At 42.5% G+C, this 23615-nt stretch overlaps 1 protein-coding gene across 1 annotated transcript in view; it reads right to left on the minus strand.

The window, feature by feature from the left end:
• vars1 (valyl-tRNA synthetase 1) overlaps window positions 1–23615 on the minus strand; it is a 29849-nt gene that overhangs the window by 3986 nt on the left and 2248 nt on the right. The window contains exons 4-26 of the mRNA XM_080426272.1: window positions 22928–23153; window positions 21573–21688; window positions 20423–20498; window positions 19849–19949; window positions 19252–19379; window positions 18519–18683; window positions 15753–15834; window positions 14874–14993; window positions 14671–14779; window positions 13950–14129; window positions 12294–12418; window positions 10674–10777; window positions 10380–10538; window positions 9911–10001; window positions 8807–8912; window positions 8606–8676; window positions 6616–6741; window positions 6015–6119; window positions 4929–5076; window positions 4306–4433; window positions 1966–2121; window positions 1306–1530; window positions 478–589 (exon numbers count right to left, since the gene is read on the minus strand). Of these exons, the coding sequence (XP_080282398.1) occupies window positions 478–589; window positions 1306–1530; window positions 1966–2121; window positions 4306–4433; window positions 4929–5076; window positions 6015–6119; window positions 6616–6741; window positions 8606–8676; window positions 8807–8912; window positions 9911–10001; window positions 10380–10538; window positions 10674–10777; window positions 12294–12418; window positions 13950–14129; window positions 14671–14779; window positions 14874–14993; window positions 15753–15834; window positions 18519–18683; window positions 19252–19379; window positions 19849–19949; window positions 20423–20498; window positions 21573–21688; window positions 22928–23153 (2959 nt within the window). The remainder of the gene's footprint in view (window positions 1–477; window positions 590–1305; window positions 1531–1965; window positions 2122–4305; window positions 4434–4928; window positions 5077–6014; window positions 6120–6615; window positions 6742–8605; window positions 8677–8806; window positions 8913–9910; window positions 10002–10379; window positions 10539–10673; window positions 10778–12293; window positions 12419–13949; window positions 14130–14670; window positions 14780–14873; window positions 14994–15752; window positions 15835–18518; window positions 18684–19251; window positions 19380–19848; window positions 19950–20422; window positions 20499–21572; window positions 21689–22927; window positions 23154–23615) is intronic.

Consider the following 23615-nt stretch of genomic DNA (forward strand, 5'->3'; position numbering starts at 1 on the left):
TCTTAGGAGTTCTTAAACTTTAACACTGATACTAAGACGATACTTGTTTGAATGTTTTCCAATCTGTATGGCTTTGTCTTGGTTTTAACCCTGAATTGCTGAATCTCCTGTCTGCACAACACATTTACCCTGAGGCCGATTCTACAAAACATCTGTCGGGTGGAAACCTCATATGTCCAAAACTTTTTAATTCAAAAACAGCAAAAGTAGCAGATCTACTCCCACTCCTTTTCCCTCTGCTCTCCTCTCCTCTCGGTGAAGTATATAGGGTTTCGTGATTCATAAAGAAACCTTGACCTCAAAATTGCACAGTCAGTCACCTATTGCAGGTGAGCTACTACAACACAGGTCTTATGCCTTTGTCTTTGAGTAATTGCTGTCATATTACTACCGTGTGTGTGTGTGTGTGTGTGTGTGTGTGTGTGTGTGTGTGTGTGTGTGTGTGTGTGTGTGTGTGTGTGTGTTGCGCAATCTTACAGTCAGCTCGTGTCTTGGTCAGGTTGTAGTCTCTCCTGAGTGAACGAATGGCCTTGACCACGGTCCTCACAAACTCCATGTGACGGTCCACCTCGTCACTCTGCCAGCAGAACTATGTACACACAAAATATAAAGCACTCACACACATGCGGGGAAACCACGTTCCACTATGGAAAGACAGCAACACCCAGCATACACAAATGGATATAAAGTAGTATTTAAAAAAAAAAAAAAAGTGAAACAGCGCCATCTTGCCTTGGCACAGAACACCGGGACATGGAGATTTGATACGGATGAATTCACTAACTGATGTTGATCATTGAGGTCTCCAGTTGGCTTATTTTAATTAGCTTCACTCATCAAGTACTCATCAAGGTTTGCACTTTTATAGTGCTCCGCATGCAGTATCAACACACTGAGAGATTTTAGTTTTGTATGTAACAATAATGTATTTTGTGCATAGGATATACATATCGTTGCTGTCGGGTGGAAACCAAATATGTCCAAAACTGTTACATTTCAGAATTCAAATTCAAAAATAGCAACAACAAAAAAAGAAAAAGCGGCTATTTTTGCTCATTTTGCTTGACACTGTAGTAATGACGAAGTAGGGCATCAATTAACGAAAAAACATAAGATAAGAGGTTTCTGCCCGACATCAACGATATTTCCTCACCTAAATCTTTGACATAAATTACACGCAGAGAACCTGCTGATATATACTGTATATATCAAACTGCATCTTGGCTGTGCAAAATGCTCCGTCATTTCGTTTGCATTTGAGCGAGTGCTCACCAGCGTTCCTTTTCACGCCTATCTGTCTCTCACCTCGTCGGTGTCGGGGTAGGACGTGACGGAGATGCTAGGGGGGTTGTCCTGGGGTCGTCGCCGGGGTAACCTCTGGAAGAGCTCCTCGGAAACGAAGGGCATGATGGGAGCGAGGAGGCGTAGGCCCACCTCCAGGCAGGTGTAGAGGGTCTGTCTGCACACCAGGGCCTGCCTCTGGCAGGCACCGTCCTCCTCCGCCTTGCTGAACACTGGCTTCACACTCTCCTGGAGAGAGGAGAAAGAGAGAGAAGGGGAACGAGAAGAGAGGATAAGGGAGGAGACAATACAGGAGAGAACAAGGACAAGAGGAGAGGAAAGAACGGGTGGAAAGGAGAGAAAAACAGAAGAGACGTGGAAAGGAGAGGAGAGGGAAAAGGAGTGGGAGCAGAGGCAAGAAGGAATCAGTGAAAAGATAGTCATGAGGAGGGTGTAAACACTACAGGGCCGTTTATGCACCTCTGCTTCACAAAGAAAACTCATACATTAATCAAAATATAAGGAAACAAAAGCAGGAGATTTTTTTTTCTTCTCATTTCTCCCTCTGCACCAAATCTCTCCCGAAAATATTGACGAGGCATTTTCAAAAAAATTCCGCCTATTATGACCTGCCCAGAAAAGGTTCATGCGGTTAACATAGCGTAACATAGTCTTGTCTCTCACCAGGTAGACGTCGCAGAGCTCGTACAGCCAGAAGTTGTAGATGGCTGTGGTGATGCCGGGGAAGTCGTAGGCCCGGAAGCCCGCGCCGCACAGAGACACGGCCGCACACAGCCGGGAGAGGATCCACCTGTCTGTCACGCTCTCCTCTCCACACAGCTGACAGCAGGGATGGATGGGGCAGGAGGAGGTGGTAGAAGGGAGAGAATGAAACACACATCAACACAAAGACACAGCAACAATAGCAGTTGAAAAAGTTTTAAAAAAAATCATATAAATCACTCCAATGGAGTGAATGGATTTTGGACTTCACGTGGCCAGCCTGTGATGTCAAGTCGTCTGTGTCATATCTTTGACGTATGACTCCAAATTTGGGCAATGTTTTGCCCCAGTTAGAGCCCAGTTGAATTAATTGAAGTTTTTTTGTGGAGGTACATCTCCTGCAAAAACCACAGTGGTGGGAACAGTATTTCTTCACAAACGTGGACATTGTCAACACGTAAAGGCCTCTAGTCTGAGGGTGATATAACATTAATGTTTACTTGCAGTGCAACAGATGGGTTTTCAAGTTGAACACATCAGCAGAATCAGTACAGCTGGCGCTTATGGACAAAAAAGATGGGCCTAATGAAAAGACACAACCCATCACAAGAACACTGTTTTTTATTGCATTTTATATCGCCATTTTATTATCAGTCTGTGGGCTCATATCCACGTGGTTCCCCAAATGAAGATGGTAGAGGTACATTTATTTTTTTGCAGGTTAGATATGGCTGTCATGAGTCCAGCTTGCACACTATTAGTGCTAACACACCCACGGCTATGGTTTAGGCTCACAGTATTAGGAAATCTCAGTGCTGACAAGATATTCAAATAATGTCTGCATAGTAGAAATGGGTGGATAGGAGTTTTTTCCATGAACCCCCGCAGTCAAGAGCCATCTGGGAGATTTGCGAGGCCCTGTGCAAAGAAGGCACGGCAGGCCCTTTTCAATTCCACCGGGTGCGGTAACGTGACCATTCGGTTGCGTCCCAGAACTGACGTGCGCGTAGTATTTTTGTTTGTTTTTCAGGCACGATCAGAATCAGAATCTATTTCCCCAAGTAGTTACATACATAAAGAACATGAATTACCGTTCCCCCTCAGCCACTTGCAATGCAACATAAAATATCAAACCATCCAAAAAACGTCATAAAAATGCATGGTGCAATCCTAAAGTTACCAGCACAGTATAATAAAGTGCTGTTGCGCATTTTTAAAAGTGCAGTTACATCAAGTCCAGTCCAATTCAGTTGAGTTGAGTTTGTAGAATACAATATAATGCGCTCATCATGTGCCTTCCACTTTTGTGACGTAGCCTAACTACACAGCACTGCACTGTTGTTAGGCAACAGAATTATTATACAAATAGTTTGCATACAGAGCAAACTGCTGGACATAAACAAAAGAGCAGTCATCCCATCGCTGAATTTGCATACCCTATTATTGACATGAATCCAGACGTTACTCACCACATACCAGCAGCAGAATTATTAATGCAAAAAAATTCCTCCTGGCTTTCCTAGCAGCAAACTCAGAAATAATGTCTTTGTAATCGAAATGGGATAGTAGGCTATAACGTTTTGACTTTGAGAAACTGTGCTCCACGAGCAACTTCACAGCGTGGGAACGTACCATCCATTCTTTTCAGAATGGTGTTTCCAGTTATGTCTTGGTTCAATCAGACACCACTGCGCACACATGCACGTGCGTCCACCACTGCGTTCACAAATGGAGAGTGGGGAGAGCTTTACAGCTGTGATGGGGAAAGCAGTATTGCAGCAAACATGGACGTTTCCATTTAATTTGAACTTCTCAGGCCTGCTCTGTATGAAATTATTATGTCCATGCGGGTGCGGATCTGTATTCGCGAAAGATAATTTGTGTGGATGAGGAAAGGATGATTTATGTGTACACGCTGATTTGGGTGACATCAGAGCCGATCTGTGCTCTAGTGTGTAGAACTCTGCCCTGGGTAGGGCTTATCGCCCTCAATCTAGAGGCCTTATGCCTAATTTACACTCTGTTGCATGACATGCGATGGAGTCTAAATTGAGCTCAGAGTCTTGACAGAGTGGGAGGAAGCAATATAAAACTCCCTTAAAAGTGTATATGGGCTTATACATGTTACATAATGTGAAAACTTTTATTATGTGCCTATGATTCTCCAATAAATCTTATTTGACAAAAGACTATATGGGCTAGGCAAACCTTGGAAACCCAGTTTCACAAGATTGAATATTAACACACAAAAAGTGTACTCGTCTCTATCTCGTTCTCCATCTGTCTTTTTGGCGGCCTCACCTGGGCTTCCTCTGAAGGCACAAAGTTGTCCCCCAGTGTCTTCATGGCAAACTTGACAGCGTTCCAGAGTTTGTTGCAGAAAAAACGGTAGCCAAGGATACGGTTGACATCCAAGTTGATGTCCCTGCCTGGGAGACGGAGAGAGGCGGAAAGGAAACAGTAAAATATTCATCTCTTTGACACATTGTTATTATTTCTGAGTACAATACTGTTTACCTGGGGATGGTTTAGTGCCTTTTGGCTGTGAATGTGCCTATTTTCCTGGTCTAGGATCAGATCCTGCCAAAGCTTTCTCTTCTGTCTCTCACCTAACTGTCCAATTTTGCTTTCCTAATGTCTCCCTCTCAGCTTTCCCTATAGTTTGCTTCAATACTGAACAAATACTGCAGGGTTTCTGCATCGATTAAGCACTTCCCTTTTATAAAAAAGCAGAGTATTTAATTATGCAAAGCACCAAAGTGTTATCGTGACTTTCCTTTAATAGTGTTATAGTGCCAGGTTGTTGCTGACTAACTGCAAGTCATTTTAAGCTACTGTGCGAGGTCAAGCCTGAGACGTGGGTTTGTGCCAAGGCTGTTTAGCCAACTGGGGGAGGATGTCAGTGTGTGATAAATGAGTTTCACCTTGGCTCGCGTAGGCGCACAGGGCGAAACGCAGGGCATCGGTGCCACACTCCGGAATTCCACTGGGGTAGTCGGACTTCTGACCCTGTTTGGCTTTCTCTATCTCCACCGGATCCAAGTTACTCCCCGTTAACTGGGCGTAGAGACCCTGGAGGAGGAGAGAGAGAGATGGAGGGAGAGAGAGATGGACGGTGTGTGGGAAAGGGAGAAGAGCAAGGAAGGAAAATTTAAGGGAGTGGGGAACGGGGGAGAGAACGAGGCAAAGGAGAAGGATGGATGGAGGGGGGGGGGGGATGAGAGAGAGACATGTTGACAAAAGGGAGGGAGATAGATGTGAGGGAACAGAGGAGAGGGAGATGTAAGGGGACAGAGGAGAGGAGGATGGAAGTGGACAGGGAAGGGAGGATGTAGGGAGGAGGGGGGAGGTTAATCCAAATCACTTTACTCACCTGGCAGTAAAATTGTCACAGTGACATTGGTGCAGAACAAATCGACACTCAATTAGTAACAACACAATGACGTCCATTGAATACAATGGGACATAGTGGAACACAATAGACAGTGACTCTACAATGTAATAAAGAGACAATCTATTCATACGCCCTGCACAGAGAAGGAAAACAAAAAGAGACCGGGGGAGGAGCAGGGATTGATTGTCAATGAAAAGCCCAGAGGAGCCGAGTTTGTCCCAGTTAACGTCCCGTTTCATCCTTAGAAGAACCGACTTTTGATGTTTTAATTGGACGGGAAAGCAGACAAGGCTCTTTGTAAGAACAAGTTAATCACAGTTAACCTGAGGGCAGGGCAGGTGGGTGGGGGTGGGGGTGGGAAGGGAGGGGCAGCTTTAATACCGTGTGCCTCCTCTGAGCCCTCAGAGGGGGCAAACCTGCCTCCACCTCCTCGCGGCCCTATCGGCCAACCAATGGGAGATTGATGGGCTCAATAAAAACTTTGCCCGCAGTAGGGAAAGGTGCTTACAACTTACATAAGACTTTGGGCCTCCAGGGAGCCACGTGCACGATTCAAACCACGTGAAGAGACCAGAGCGAGAGTGAACTCAAGGAGGGGGTGGAGGGGACTCCTTACCTCCAGGGAGATCCCGGTGATAACATCCAGAGGGTCGATGACGTTCCCTAGGGATTTGCTCATCTTCCTCCCATGGGCGTCCCTCACCACGGCGTGCAGATACACCTGGTAACATGAAAGCAGCCATTAACAGTACATACTGGAGGCTCAGTTGTGTTGTGCGTGTTGTGGTGTCAGACGTTATCGTTATTGTATCTTGAATGTTTAATCGTACCGAGGTGGAGCTAGCTTTCCACCTCTATTGTACTCATTACACTACACTGTTTCTGTTGATGAACACACCTGGGAATCTGGGCCCAACTTTAAATGGAACACACACACACCACTGTTGGGCAAGAAACTCCAAATCACTGTGTATGCTGTTGTGTTCTTTAAGGAGGATACAGTACGTGTGTATTTCCCCCCCTATAGATTAATCACGCTAGCTAGCACCAGACCGAGCACTAATTACCACAGGTGTCCAGCTTTGCACAGTTGCCCCACTCTACTTAAAGAACATAATTGCACCCGCAGGACTGTTTGGTATGTCATTATTTTCTTTAAGGCAAAAATAAGAAGGTGTTGTCTTTCATTTGAATCAATTGGTGACAGCAGTTCCCACCTCTTTGAAGGGCAGCTTGCCAGTGAGTTTGAGGCCCATCATGACCATGCGAGCCACCCAGAAGAACAGGATGTCATGACCCGTCTCCAGCAGGGTTCCTGGGTAGAAGACGTTCAGGTCCTGTGTCTAATGACACAATACAATACAAACACATTAAGCACATAATGAATATTTAAAACATGAATGCACCACAGAGAAAACAAAGGAAAGGTTGTGTTATGAACTAATGCCTTGGTTCATTTGCGTGATGGAAGAACGTAGTAGTGATAAAAACAAGTTATTAAGACAAATAAACTAATTAATAATTGGAATTGCAGGCTCATAAAAGCACAATTGAAACCAATCCAGTTGCCAAGCAAAGACATTAACAGAATGGAAATAAAAACAAAATACAGATATAAAACATTTGCATAGTTACAAGAAAGTCTGGTTGTATATGGTTTTAATATCCTTTTGCAATTAGATGCGTCTGTATTATGATGTTTATATTGAAAATGTAACTTACAACAGTATAATAGCCCATTCTATAAAAGCATCATTAAAGATCCTGTAGTATATAAGATATGATGAACCTTTATTAATCCCTGGGGGAATTCATGTGTCATAGTAGCACATTTCTCTAGTCCTCTAGTACAGGGGTCTTTTTTTTTCAGGCCAAGGACCCCTTAGATGTGTGAAGGCCCCCCAGGGCCTTTGCCAGGGTTCTGTGTGTGTGTGTGCCCATTACTGCCTAAACATTGTCTGGAGTCTGATACAATCAGGGGAAGGGGAGGCACCTGGCCATTGTCTCCTCAAACACTATAAGAGACCTGCTCTGTTCATTCCTCCAAAGGCTGCAGGACCGGCCACTGAAGAGCACCTTTGTTAATTTGCCTTTGTTAAGCCTCAGTTAAGGTGGGCAGCAAGTTGGAAACTTAAATTGTTTGCTTTATTCTAAATGTTCAACTATTTGTTCATAAAAATCACTCTCTCTCTTTCACTGTTTTTGCATACCCTCCGGTGTGGTTCCCCTTTTTTGTTGTGGCCTTGGAGCCAGGCCATAACAGTTGATACATAGACGAAGCAGGGACCCCTATTATATAATATTGTGTAAAATTGTTTTGCATATGAAACTAGGCCTCGGTCCCTCCAACTTCTGATCCATTTTATTATAACAAAGTGAGTGAGTGCACTGCCGTCTGTACCAAAGAAAAGTTCAAAGCAATCAAAGGGAAATTTAGAAAGAGCAAAGCTGAGGAAGAGAGGAGACAAGTACTGTACAGTATATAGGTGTGTTTTATGGACATTTTTAAAAGCATCCATCTGTCTCTGGTTTTCCTGATTGCTTTGAAAAGTTCAAAGCCATTAGTAGCACTTGAGAAAGATGAAGGTGGTAAAAAAATGACAAAAAGTACAGAGGTGGCATTGGAGATAATACTACTAATTTACAGGGTTGGAAGTGTTCCTCTCATGCCATCCCTCTCAGCTTCCCTACCATCTCATTTCAGACATATTTAAATATGACTAAATAAACGTTACTATCAAACGACAACTAGTTGGCGGCCCCCCTGCAATGACTCTGAGGACCCCCTATTGAATACCCATGATCTAGTATGTAGTTTTATTTGAATACCAATATTCTACAAAGGAGGAATAACTGAGCGTCATACTATAAAAGGGGGATTCAGCACCGACTGCAAGTGATGCTAGTTGGTAGCTTAGCAGCACCGGCAAAGTGTTACTAATGAGAAGGCAGGCTACATTAAAAGACAGTGAAGCGGCAAACATTAACAAATGATGATTATGAAATGTCCCCCCCCCCCCCCCCAATAAAATAAATCCCATAAATAAATAAAACAAAGCTTCAAAGGTCAAGTTCGTAAACACCACAATATCTCAACCCTAATAAAAGGCTTTGGGACCAGCCCTACATGCAAATAGTTGTCATTATGTGATATCATGCACCTACTGTTAGCTGTCATGATGTGATATCATGCACATGATGTCATACCTCATTGGGCCATCCGAAGATGGAGAAAGGGAAAATCCCAGAGGAGAACCAGGTGTCCAACACATCTTCATCTGAAAACACACAGAGACAGATACAGGTCATGGAAAGCCACTGACTGGCATAGTACGCTGTAATGACTAGATCATCTTTATGTTAAAACAGTAGCATTAGCATTAATATAAGGAATCTGGTTCACGTTACCCTGCCTGAGGGAGATCTTGTCGGGGGATACGTTGAAGCGTTTGGCTGCCTTCTCCCTGGCCTCCTCCTCGGTCCTCCCACTCACCCAGTAATGGCCGTCCATGTCCTGGTGGACAGACAGAGACAGAAGAAGAAGACAGTAAGTACATCCATGTCCTATTGGACAGACAGAGACAGAAGAAGTACAGTATGTCCATGTCTTGGTGGACAGAGACAGAAGCAGAGAATAAGTATGTCCAAGTGGAGCATAAATGAGGGCATAAGAATGTCGTCCATGGACAGACAGAGATGGCAAAGACAGAGGAAGTACATCCATGGACAGACAGAGACATAGAAGAGCAGAATTATGAGTGAACAGTGAGGACACTGTTGAAGACTGAGAAGAAGTGCATCGTAGCGAGTCAAATGATTAATCGACCATCAGAAAATCAAATTAAATTCGGGTAATCGGTTATATAATAATCAGTTTAGTGATGTGTCATGTAAATATGTGAAGCATATTTAGCAATTTCAAGATGCCCGTCTAGATTAAGATAACGTGTGATGAGCATTTTTTACTTTATTACCCTATCTTTATTAATTAATTCAGCTGAAGAGCAAACACCCATAAAAGGTTGCAAACCATCAATCCAAATTCAGAGTAAATTAATTAGTGAAGGTTGCACACTGCTCTCCATCTAAAAACATTATTTATCACTACATGTTTCAGCAATATACCATAGCAGTATGGTGATAAATATCTCTTTTTATATGGAGAGAAGTGTGTAACCTTCATTTCTTTCCAATTACCTTATTTTCTTTTTACCATTATTTTATGGTCTTAATGTATTTCATGGTCAATTGCTCACATGATCAAAGAAATAATCAACAGACTAATCAAGTACTAAAGTAATCACTGGTTGCAGCCAAGCAGTTGAAGCTCTCCTGTGAAAGCAGGAGGGGTACATGGACGGCGGGCGGCGGGGGGGGGGGGTGGTACATGAGACACGGGTCACGAACTGGCTTCTATCCCAGGGTGTTGCGGTGGTGTGTGTGCTGCTGCTGTGCGGTACAGGCATGAACTGGCCGAGTCACCAGAGTGCCCCCGTGTGGTGGCTTCTTTACCTCTCCTGGTTTCACAGACGGGTCGCTGACGGTGACAAAGTAGGCAGGGATCCTGTGGCCCCACCACAGCTGGCGAGAGATACACCAGTCTCTAAGAGACGGAGAACAGATGAGGTTTTAAAAACAATAATAAACCTGAACTGTATTGCCTCTGTCTCAAAGACAGATCTTCACCAAAGACTGTGGTTAATTAACTACTCAAGGGAGAAAGTGGTTAGAAATTGTTGTGCTAGTGCTTTGTTTTGGGTTGAACGCCTAAATAAACTCCTAAGCCATTGTGCGATTAATTATATTATATAGAGATTTATGTGTTCCCTAAGTACACCGAGATGTATTTAACTTTACATGGACCTGCTGGCATCATTGGGGGGTGAATAATACACATTCTTTTCTCATTAACTATCAAGACACTACGTGCAGAACGTATCAATAGAGAGCACATGAAAAGAAGTCCAGGTGAGACAATGACCTGATGTTGTCCAGCCAGTTGAACCAGGTCTTGAGGTGGTGGTCTGGGATGATCTTGAGGTGGCCCTCCCTGACGGCGTCCGCTGCTTGCTTGCCCATGTCTGCACAGTTGACATACCACTGTGGCTTCAGCAGGGGCTCCACGATGTCCTTAGAACGACTGATGGACAGGAGAGGGGACACACAGACAGACGGGCACAGGCAAAGATTTATTTTTAATGTATTCTTCACACATCAAACAGAGAGAATTAGAGAGGTACACACACACACACACACACAGGAGAAGACATCTCACCTGCATACTGGTACAACCATCGGGTTGTCTTTGGTCTCTTTGAATTGGCCCAGGCCCTTCAGAGCCTGCAGCACTGCCTTCCTGGCATCAAAACGCTTCATACCCTGGGAACAACACAATACAGAGCTTAGGAAGAAGACACACAGGAAAATCATCAGGTAATAGACACAAAAAAAAAGCTAACGACACACCACCTGGGTGAGTTATAATGTTTTTGTGTACAGTTATCTCTTCATCAAATCAGTTGTGTGTTCTTAAGATTCTCTAGACTCTTTTTAATTAAAAAAAGGCAACTTAAATAAAAAAAAATTATGGCTGCAGAATCTTGCAAAATATGATCGTTCAGACACATAATTTTAAGTCCACTGCAGTGCAGAATTAGCTATTTTTTACCATGGCTTCTTGGAATGGGCGTTCTGATATATGGAAGCTTCTTGCGTGCAAATATATATTTGTGCTACAAAAGCGCATAACTCAACATTAGCGCATCATGAGAAGGTGACATAGATGCAGCTACACCATGCGATTTGAGCTCAGCACTATATTCACTGATGTTGAGTTATGTGCATTTGTCACACAAATGTTTATTGTATTGAATTTCATTTATTGTATTTTGTATTATACACACTTTAGCAGAACATGTTTCCCATGGTTCTTTGACATGGGTCTGATATGCTCATAAGAAAAGTGATACAAAAACAACATGGGTGGGGCAGTGGTAAAGTGTCTGCCCACCACCACAGAGGTTGTGGGTTCAAATCCAGCATGGTGCATGCCGTCTTTGTCGAGCGTCTTCTACACAAACACATTTGGCCCATGTTCGGGGAGAGAAGCTGGGCGGGGAGGGTGATAATTGTCACTGCACGTAATCCTACGGAGTGGGGCGGCACCTGTCAGCAGGGAGTGTTGGGTGGGAGGAGTAGTATGAAGGCTCTACATGCTCCCAGTGGGGGCTCCTCACTGGTCAGTAGGATACAACAGTAATGACAACACAGAAAATGTATGTGGGGAAGTATCAATTGACATAACGACTGAATTGGGGAGGAAAAGGGGTAATAACATTAACCCATTAAGACCTGGAACTCATTTTTAGATTTGAGCTAAAAAGCATTATTTTACACTTTGGGCTATTCAAAAATAGCAGATATACAAGCTCATAGCGCGGCACCGAGTGCCGCGCTACGAGCTTGTAGATCTGCTATTTTTGAAAAATCGTGAAAATGTGCAAATCTTTGAATATATATATTTTTAAAGCGAACATTTTTAACTCAAATCTTTGCTTCTGGGGGTCCCTGGAACAAAATATTTTGATGGGGGTCCTCAGACAAATACATATAATTTTGGGGGTCCTTGACATGAAAAAGATTGAGCACCACTGATATAGAAACATAGGTTTTTCAGAATACTGTTGAGATTTAGGAGACATGTAGAATCGGCTTCTCAATGGGTTAATTCCTGTCTTTTCAAAACAAGTTTAAAAAGAAAAGTCAACATCATCACATAAAACCAAGTCTGGGCAGTGTAATTTTCAAACATTTGCTCGCCTCAGTCTCTCAGATGGGGGCATCTCTTAGATTGGGTGGTGGGGGTCCTGCAAAATACTGGCCGGGGGGGGCTTACCAAGAACGGAGTAGGTACGTTGATGAGTAGCCCATTCTCATCCAGGATGTTGATGAAGGCCAGGTTGTGTCTCACTCCCACATCGTAGTCATTGTGGTCGTGAGCTGGAGTGATCTTCACAGCGCCTGGATGACAGAGACACCAGAGGGCAAAAGTAAAGATGAGGCACAATGAGTCTGCTGCATTAACCCATTAAGACCTGAGGCGATTCTTTAAAAAAATCTAAATCCTAACAGTTTTTGGAAAAAAAAATCTAAAATATTTGTTTTCACGATTTTTCAAAAATAGCAGATCTACAAGCTCATAGCGCGGCACTCTGTGCCGCGCTATGAGCTTGTATATCTGCTATTTTTGAATAGCCAAATAAATCTTAAAATGACACAGATGCGTCCCCGGTCTTAATGGGTTAAGAGGAACAGTTCATGACATGACATGTCGATACATATATATGTATCACACATAAACAGTAAGCTTAATTTGGGAGGAAAAGAGGACAGGGGCAATGAGAGAGGTAGCCTGGGTTTATGAACAGAGCTGTAGTCACAATTAATGGTATTAATAACTTTTTGCACTATTCTTAACTCATTCAGTGCCATTGATGTGTTGGACATGTTTTTCCCCATAGGCCCTGGGTGCCAATGATGTGTTTGACATGTTTTTCTGTTCTCGTTTATTGACATTTTCTCTAAAATAAAACATTGCTGATATTACCTGAATATAAGTCATGGATGTTTGAATTAAATAAATATTTTCTCTAAGGCCAATTTTCTTTTTTCTCGTAACTTTGAGAAAAAATAAGGGCACAATAAAGTTCACTGCGTTGGATTAAACAGCTAGCTAAGTTACAGTAGTTTCAAGACACTCCAAGTTCATTTCCATCCCGTACTGAAATGAGTGGAATCCATGGCATTTTCCAAAACAAACCACGGTATTATTTGTAAAATGTTTGGCGGTAATATCAGGGCCATAGTATAGGCCAGTGGTTGTCAAACTTTTTAATTTCAAGTACCCCCTTAAAGGAGAATACCGGACAAATTAAGTGTTGTCTTTGATGTCTCGTTACTCACCTACCGACGTGAAAAGTGGCGTTCTTTTTTTCCATAGATTCCCCTGTCGTCATTTTTTAAACCCCCTCCGTTGTCATAATGGGAGCGCGTGGGTTAGGGAGATTCGTCTATTGTAACCGATGCAAAGTTGTTTTTTTCTCTACTGCTAGTCATTGTGGAGTCTCATGATAGTCAAACATGCGCTGAAAATTCATGCGAGGCCACCGTTAATGGCGAACGACTTAACACTGGTTGCTTGTTTCCAGAACCTGGCAACACGAGTTGCCAGGTTCTGGAAAGAAACAAGCATCCACTCAGAGTGTACAAATGGAACCAAATGGACCTGTTAGGGTCCATTTGGTTCCATTTGTATACTGTCAGAATAACAGTAACTTAACATAACTTGTAAGGGTCAATTTAGAATCCTCTCAAGGAACCCTGAGAGTCCCTGGACCACCACTTGTATAGGCTATAGGCAGACAAGCTCACAACGTGCTGCCATGCGACGTGTTGTGTCATCTTCGCCACAAGAGACCGTCATATGATTAAGTTTGTCAACTTAACGTACATGGTTAGCTACCCCAGATCTTGATCCTGTATCAGTGCCTACCTGTTCCAAAGTTAATGTCCACAAAGTCGTCAAAAACAACGGGCATCTTGCGGTCGCAGAAGGGGTGTTGTACCATCTTGCCCTTCAGGTGTTGGTACCTGGGGTCATCAGGGTGGACCGCTACAGCAGAGTCTCCCAGCATGGTCTCAATACGAGTGGTGGCCACAATCACCTCCTCATCTGACGGATGGAAAGAAAATAGTAAGTCAAACAATCAAAATGCTAAAAGACAATACACAGCCTCTGACGAAGCTACCCGTTATGCCAGTGGGATCCAGGGACCCCCAGAGGGGGTTCAAGGTGGTCCCCAGCTAAATTAGTTAATATAGCATTAAAAGAAATCCATGTATATATCGGCTATTTGAAAATAGCAGATCTACAAGCTCACAACGCGTCACATCGCGAAACGTTTTGAACTTGTAGATCTGCTTGAAACATTTTAACACCACAAATCTTGTATGGGGGTCCCTGGCACAAAATATTTTCAAATGGAGTCGGTGGCAAGAAAAGGTTTGAGAACCACTGCACTATGCAATTTAGTGTGAGCATCTCTGACAAAACCATAGGTTACAAACGTAACACTGGTTATTTAAGTATTACGAGCGAGTGAGTAATATGAAAAATAACCATGTTCACATATAAAAGGCAAACTGGTACTGATGATAGTGGATGTATGGGTAGCTCTGTTAGCACAATATCCTGTGTTCTTGCAGTCACTCACCAGATCCATCGATCTTGTAGGAGAAGGAGACCAGCACTCCAAATTCCACTTTCTCCTTGTACCCAGGAACAGGCAGCAGAGTCCTGACTGTCAACTCCCTCTTGTCCACCTGCAAGACACCCAGCACAGTGCCTTGGTCAAACACACTGCATATTACTGACAGAAAAGAGTTAAATAATATTAACATGACTGCACACACACACCTCAATGTCAGAAATGGCAGAGTTGAGCGTGCAGGACCAGTTGACCAGCCTCTTGCTTCTGTAGATGACTCCCTCCTCATGCATACGGACGAACGCCTCCTGGACAGCGTAGGAAAGTTTCTACAGAGAGAGAGAGACAGCCATTAGAATTAAAATGTAGTCTTTTTTATCAGACGCTATTATCCAGAGTGTCTCGCAAAGTAAGATCGAATTAAGCTGCAGGAACTCTATTCAACTAATAAAAAGGTGGTCTAGGCCATGACAAACTGAGCGTGTGTATTCACATTGGAAGCATCAAATTGTCTATATTCGGCTGTGTTATATACTGTCGATTGTTGCTTGGCATTTTGCATTGAGTCTGAGTCATCTTCAATTTAGTTTTTACCCGAATCCTATGACTCTACAGTCCTATGTGAAAGTGTGAATTAAAACTAACAAATGCGTCCTGTGTGTTGAGAGTTTGCACTCAAAAAGGCGCTGGAAAACTCAGTCAGCCTAATGGATTGTTAAAAATCACCCTTTAAAGATGTGGCTCTCAACTGAAAGCTGAGATGACACAGCATGCACCTATCCATCTAATCAGCGTTCCATGGCGGAGAAAAACAAAGCCGAGATAATGCCGTTTTAGAGGGGGACTTAAACAGGAAGCAGGCGGAAACGAAAATCTTCGAATCTTCGTCATTTCCGTATCCGTGCTACAATGAAATGTGTCACTGCGAGAGATGAAGGACGGTGAGATCTTTTAAAATCAACGTTTTTTTTTGCAAAATGACGTTTTTTACGTCAGTGGCAGATTTGGTAATTGGAAAAAAATACGTTTCTTTACGCCAGTGGCAGTGAATGAATTAAACAGCGGTAAACAGGGTGACAGATGCTCACATCGTCCATGGTGAAACAGGCTCTGTCCCAGTCCAGAGAGGAGCCCAGCTTCATCAGCTGGTGATAGATACGGTCTCCCTTTCTGAAATAGAAAGTAGTAAGGTTATGAGCACTATTCTAGGGCTGTGTGAATAACTGTATTACCCCGGTTATGTGATGCATACAGCAGGGTTGAGCTCATTGCTATCATTACTTATTTAATTTGCATACAGTGTTTGATATATGATATTGATATGAAAGCTTAACATTAACACAATAATGATTGTTTAGTTATCATCACTGACTTAGTTATCATCACTGACTTTCTTCCACCCTATGTTCATGGGCTTCTAGAGAAACAAAACTTATTGACCATCACTTCAGCTTCAAAGGAGGGAGAGTGTGTTTTCTCATGCCAATAAAGCCCTTTGAATTGAATTGAATTGAAATTGAGTGTTGACCTAGTTTCGAAGCCAAACATAACAGCTTATTTTTCCACATTTTGGCTTTGAGTCAGGCGACATGGGGCAGCCGGCGAATTTGGACAAGGCAATATGCCAGATTTGTGGGGAAAATAATATCAGCTGCGATCACATTAAAGCAGCGCTATTCGACTGGCGGCCCGCGGGCCAAATTCGTCCCCTGGGGAGCTTTCTTATGGACCCATTCCAAATTCCAAAGTAAAAAAAAATATTTTATTATTTTTTTGGTGCAAAGGTAGCTGTCCAGCTGCCATGTTCTACCCGATTTGCCTTACATGATAAAAAAGGAGAAATAAATAGTGGCGTATAAAGTACTTGAAAGCAATACTTGAGTAAAAGCAACATTTCAGTGGCACTCAACATAAAAGAGCACAATAGATTAGTTTTGAGTGCAGTTCAAACAGCACTAATCTCCATCAATTTGTAGCTACTGTATTTCTGAGTTTTGAGAGGATGTTGTCCATCACATCAAAGAAAGAATTCTCCATCTGCAGCCATTAGCTCATATGTTTTAGTTTTGAGTGGATTTTGTCCATCTTCTCTTCAAGGTTTTACACAGAAGGTTTCATTCGTCCTAAATAGCGTCTTGGGCTGAAAGATGGTCTAGCTCTCAACTAATGGTTCATGAAACACATCATTAGAGCTTGTGCTCTCACTGGCCGGGTGGCTCAGACATAACCAAAATGCTAAAACCTTTCATTCATACGAACATGTAAACACTTCACCTTGCCAGTCTGCCGCTTCCATGCCAGCGAGCCGTGCACAGAACATACTGAAATATGTACTTCCTTCAAAGCCTGTGCACTATAAAGGACTGGCACAGACAATATCCTATCAAACATCAAAATGCATGATGAAGCAGGCCCTAATAAGTTACCATAATGGACATAATGTGTCCATTGTGTGTCCTATCGGACCTATCGCACACAACATTTTTGTTGTCACTGTCTTGTGGCCCCTGACTTCCAAGTCATTTTACAATTGTGGCCTCCTGCCTAGTTGAATACCCCTGGGTTAAAGAGTTTTAAAATGTTACACTCTGCCATCACGGACCATTTTTTTTCTTATTATAATTTTTATCCCTCGATTTTTGTAACCCTTTTTTCACCCGGTGCCAATTTGCTAAGTGATCCTGGGCACTACACTCCCCCCACCAGCCTAGGGAGGCCAGGGCCGAGCTCATGCCTCCTTCAATGCATGAGAGCCAACTGACCTTCTTGTCACCTGACAGAGGGGGAGTTTCCCTGGTTGGACGTAGCGCGTGGAAGGAACACGTTATTCCAACCAGTTCCCTTCCCCTCCATCAGGCGCCCCGGCTGACCAGGGGGAGGCAGTATAGTGACTACATGTTTTTGTGAGGGTATTGACTACCCTAGGAGACACGGGGAGAACATGCAAACTCCACACAGAGTAGGCATCACGGACCATTTTGATCGAGCTGCTGTGTTGGAAATTTAACTTTTGAACAAGCTCACGGCAGGTAAATTCAAGATGGCTACAATGTGGAAGGCAAAAAACTTGTTTACCAAGGTTAGTGGGATTTCATATTGAAACTATTGATGTAATGTATTTTCACCACAGTAATAAACATTATACATGTCATTATACAGCCCTGGAGTATTTATCGGCATCACAATGAAAACTAGTTTTTTTCAAAGTTGTAAAGAAAAAATACCATGACATTTGTTTTAATATTATTTTGTACATTCTTTATATTAATGTATATAAATCATTAAAATCGTAGTGTTTTGCCAAGTAGTCCATTTAGACCTGAAGCCAATTTTACATTCCTGTTACTATATACATAGCAACATCTAAAATGACACAGACTGCTTTCCCGGTTTTAAAGGTATAACAACGTATCGTATAGGCTTTCCCGGTCTTAACTCATTCAGTGCCACTGGACGTCTAAGACGTCCGTCAATATAAGCCCTGAGTGCCACAACATTTTTCTTTTTTGGGAAAAAAATTTTCAGAACCCAAGATATGATGATTTGAAAATATTCTGCTCCATTCACTCTTTGTTTAACTTCTTACTGAAAAAGGCTGTATCTCGGCTCCTAAGCACTTTTTTTTTACAATGAATTTTGGCTGTGGCACTCAGAGCCAAACTGCCATAAATAAGCCGGGCAATGAATGAGTTAATGGGTTAGTTGGGGGCCCACGTACAATATCCTCACGGCCTACAGGTTGAGAATCACTGGTCTAAGTGATCACGGCACACGTTAGCAATGACCCCACCATAACAGGATCTCTCAAACTACACGTTCCACCATTACCCGCCCTCAAAAGGTTCTCCACTCACTCGTTCTTCCACTTCCAGACTTCCTGGATGAAGCCGTCTCTGCCCAGGTCATGGCGGGACATGCCTCGCTCTCTCATCAGCTTCTTCTCGACCACCACCTGGGTGGCGATGCCAGCGTGGTCACAGCCAGGGTTCCACAGGGTGGTCTCCCCTCGCATCCTGTGCCTGCACGGGCACAGCAAACCATGCCGATTAATATTGAGTAACGACGACCAAAAGGGTTGGAAGTTGACCGTCAAAGTATTAGTGAAATCATTATATGTTAGTTTCTAACATTAATTCTACGATTAAGGATGCTGTGTGGCTCTGAAACGGAAACACATTCAAAGATAATTAGCGCCTTAATGCGAAACACATTCAAAGATAATTAGCGCCTTAATGCTGAACCTTAACTTAAGTGTAAAAGTAAACTATGTTTGATTAAGTGCAATATAAATAAAGGTTGATGCATTACCTGTGTGGTAACTACTATACAGTATTGTTATTGTTATTATCTTTTGACATTTCTCTATCATGACTGACAATAGCCACATTAGCCAGCTAGCCTGCAGTTTCATTTTATCTCTGGCAAAGTACAGCAGGTTGATGATGAAAGCCATGCAAAGATCAGGCAGCAACTACCTGAGGTAACCGGTTGAAATGGACTGAAATCTCTCTCTCTCTCTCGGAGAAAGACATATTGAATTCAGACTATTACAATCAGATCAACTTCAGACCTTAAGTAGGCAATTACCATCTGGTCAAACAGTCCTGAATGGCGTTGGTGAGGGCATGACCCAGGTGGAGAGATCCGGTCACATTGGGCGGAGGGATACACATCATGAAGACACCTCGAGGGTTTGGCTCAGAAATATTCTTCCTCTGAAAAATATGGGTAGGGAAGTTTTAAAAAGCCCCATTTTATTATACATTGTATGATGTATCATGATGACTAGTACTTAAAGATAGGGTAAGTGATATTTTTTTGTTTTTTTTTGGTCAAAAGGTTAAAGTACCATATTCGATAGTAATCATTGCTACAGAGCGTTTGTTCGGTCACAGGGGTCTCTCCAGCTCTTTAGTAAACAGACTATAAATACATTTTACGGTAGGTGACAACATTTAAGCCAATCAGGAGAGAGCACTGAAAATGCATTTTCTGTTTAATAAAGAGCTGGAGAGACATGGGAGACTCCTTTTACTGAACAAACACTCTATAGCAATGAGTACTATCAGAATATAGAGCTATTTAACACTTATCTTAACCAAAGTAAATCACTTACCCTACCTTTAACATGAAATGGATGTTCTATATAGTGTTGATATGATGAGGTGCAACAGGCCAGCTTACCCCATACTCGGGCTTGAAGAATCCCTGTTTTTCCCACCAGGGGTACCAGGCAGCCTCCACATACTGCGGACTGTAAGAATCAGGAAGAGGGCTGACAACGTCTGACAGAGGAAGACAAGGGTTACACATTTACAGTTACAGTACATAGTACATCCCTGCACAAAGGCATTTTTCATGCCTCTGCTAGTGACAGCCATGGCTGGAGGCACTATGCTTTGGGGTGGTCCATCCGTCCATCCCATTCTCCTGCCTGTGGGAGAATTTCATTACAAAATGCCCACACGGACTCAAGGATGAAGTGAATTTGGTAGTCAATGGTTAAGGTCACCGTGACCTGACAAAACACATGTCATACAGTACATGTCAATTAAGTGTTTACATGAACCTTACTTATTGCCACAAAATGCACTTACAACTTTTATTAAATTCCTTTAAAGTATTCACTACATCCTGTATATTATATGAGTCTGGACAGACATGGACGTAAACTGCAACTGGTTGCCGCAATGCTGCATCACAATACAAGAGAAAAGGCACATTCCTGCATGCAACCATCTACACACAGAATAAGCACCTTTCTTCTCTCCGGGTGGGGTAGGGATGTCGTATGTGATCACTCCCAGTTCCTTCTTCTCAGGCTTGGCCTTTTTCTATCAGAGGACAGTGGAATAAAACAGGTTTGCTTTGAAACTTCAGTAAGTGAAACTGTTATTTCAAAGCCTTGAAATTATGCATTGTTCATTAAGATTAGGCCTTGGAATTTTGCACCGCGCATGAAAACAAGATTCCTGCATTTTTAACAACTCTCAACTGTTGCTTTTTTGTGTAATTCATTGTACCATTTGGGTTATCAGCAGCTCATGAAAACAAAACAATAACTCATTCTCAGATCTGTTGTTCAAGACAAATGGAGTGCACGTAAAGCCTCATTTCCCCCATTCGAGTTCTCCTCCTGTCTGTTCTGGGAGCCGTCATTATTGATGACTTGCAAGCTGCTAATGTGAATCTCCTGATGGTTATTTGTTCATATGGCACCGTTCCAACGTTGTTGTTCATATTACCAGTCTACAGTAGGAAGCTAGTGACCAATCTAGTGGAATAACACCTGCATGTGACCATGCTGAACTACTGATGAGACCATTATGACATTATGAAAATTAACAAATGATAAATGCGTTAACGTTTGTTGTCAATCTTTATCAGTAATTGATTATAACTGATAATATCTGCAAGCAATTCATTTTGTTTTTGGTTAATATCCAACACTTATGATTGTTATTGTACTTGTAACAATGTTTTGATATTTGCAAGTGTTACTGTAACAATGTTTTTATATTCATGTAACTGTACTTAGAACCTGTGTTCCACAGACTTGGACCTCCTCTCTAGTCCCCAAACAAGCAAGCGAACCTTGGGGGACAGAGCCTTCAGTGTGGCAGCCCACACACTGTGGAACTCTCTCCCAATAGAGATTCGCCATGCCAACACTGGACTCTTTTAAGGCTGCCTTGAAAGGACAACTATTCTCTCAGGCTTATGGCAAATAGTTGTTTGTTGTTTTGTTTGTTTGTTGGTTGTTCATTGTTTTGATGTAAAGCGTCCTTGGGTTCATGAAAGGCGCAATAAAATTCAAGCAATTATTATTATTATTAGTAGAAGTTTTTATACTTGATGTGTTGCTGTACTTCTTTGATGTTTTTTAAGCAGCAGTCTTGTTTCTTTACCTCCGCCTGTGGCTGCTTCTTCTTTTCCTCCATCTCCTTCTGCTTCTGCTCGAACTTCTCCATCTTCTCTCTCCTCTTTGCGTCCTTTTTCAGCTGGGCTTCAGTCTTTGGTGGACCTGAAAGAAAGAGAACAGAACACGCACAAAAAATCACAGCACAGTATTATACAAGCATAATACTCTTGTGCAAGAAATGGAAAATGTGAATAGTGGTAAAGGACTGCAAGAGATTTGGATGGAGTCTTAGACAGACTTGAACTAGAAATATAAGTGATCCAGTCTTTATCTACTGTCTGGAAAACAACAAAATCCTCAAAGCGCACTACTAAGTACACATTTAGCCAACCATGAAGGGAAGGGTGATTTTCAACATTCCCATGAAGCATTGCGCCTCTGACTAGCTGGCAGATGGGCAGCTGCCGTGTTTGTTCGCTGTTGTCTCTGCTGTACAATAGTTCCTTTTTGCTATTCTGGCTCAAATAAATATCCCTTGTTCCATTAAAACCTGAATAATGTTCAATTCTACAGCAGTATAGTTGTCAAAACAGTGGCCAGTCTGTATCATTTTCTATTTGTTCCACCAAAAGCCAAACAGGAGTTGTACGCTATTACTGCGGGAACTCTGGTAATATCATTTTCAGCACATCAACATAATTTGCAATTATAACTTTATCCCTTAAACAAGGGATAAAGTTCTCTGGCCTTAAGGGTAAATGCTGACGAAGGCCAGAGACAAAACTCGTTTGTTTGGCCCTCTACTACCATGTATTATAACATGGTAGCATGGATTATAACATGGTGGTTCTCAACCTTTTCAGGCCGTGACCCCTCAAAATAATCATATTTGAACTGGGGACACTCCAGAATAATCATATTTGAACAGGGTACTCCCCCCCACCCTGACAAGCACTTTGAATTGTAGGAGTTGAGGCATTACATTTTGTTTGACTCGGTTCCACAGATGAAAATAGCAAATGTACAAGCTCACAACGCCTTGTGAGCTTGTAGATCTGCTATTTTCACCATTATTTGACCAATGTTTGCCCAGTTTTTATACTATAGTTTGTTGATTACTTTTAATGCAATGGTCTCTTTTTGGTATTAAAAAAAGTCTTAAAAGTCCTTAAATTGCCACTTCACTGTCATCTGGGGACCCCCCAAAAATCTTGGGGTGGGGTCCCGACCCACAGATTGAGAACCACTGTATTAGAAGCCTTTTAAATTATTTTGTAAGTGTGAATGTTCCCCTTTATGACAATACACATTATCAGCACCAACATCAACGGGTAGTGTACTGTACTGTATACCACCTACACACACTACTAGCCACATGAATAGTGCAAGTGCCTTAGTTACCATTGACAGTAGCATCTTCAGTAGAATCAGCAGCAGGACAGGCATTAGCAGCAGCAGCAGGACAGGCATTAGCAGCAGCAGCAGTACTGCTCTTGGGTGTAACTGGCACCATCTTCTCACACAGACTAATCTTTCCCAAGACCTTGACAAACTGAGGCTGGTTGACGCAGGTCAGGAACCACCGGGTGACGTTACAGAGGACCTTTCTGTCTGGAGGCTCCAAAGCCTAACACACAAAACAAAGACAAAATAATGTTCTCAGTAACTGTAGGCCTACAGCAAACACTTAACACGGCTGAGATGGGTTTTCAATAGAGTGAGAAATCAACATAGCCAACATCTAGGCAGAGCAACAGGGTTTAGCTACAATAAGAAGACACAAAGCATGACTGTACAGCGAGCAACATTAAAACCTACCTGAACTGGAGAACATATGACCATGGAAACATAGTTATCCTCCTGTCAAGGCTGCAATGTAATTCACCATACAGAACTGTGCATGCAGCGCTGTATGGCGAATACGCTGTTTCCTATGTTTTCATTTCAAATCTTAGTTTTTTTTTACTTTGTGCTTTGCAGTGTTGTAAAACAGTCTAGTCTTCCCCAAATCATCTTTACTTGTCTTGGACACCTTTGTGGCTGGGTTTCACACTCCAGTATTCAACATGCATCTACATGTACCAAAACA

Source organism: Gymnoscopelus braueri (assembly GCF_963280865.1).
Source record: "Gymnoscopelus braueri genome assembly, chromosome: 4".
NCBI classification, from domain to species: Eukaryota; Metazoa; Chordata; class Actinopteri; order Myctophiformes; family Myctophidae; genus Gymnoscopelus; species Gymnoscopelus braueri.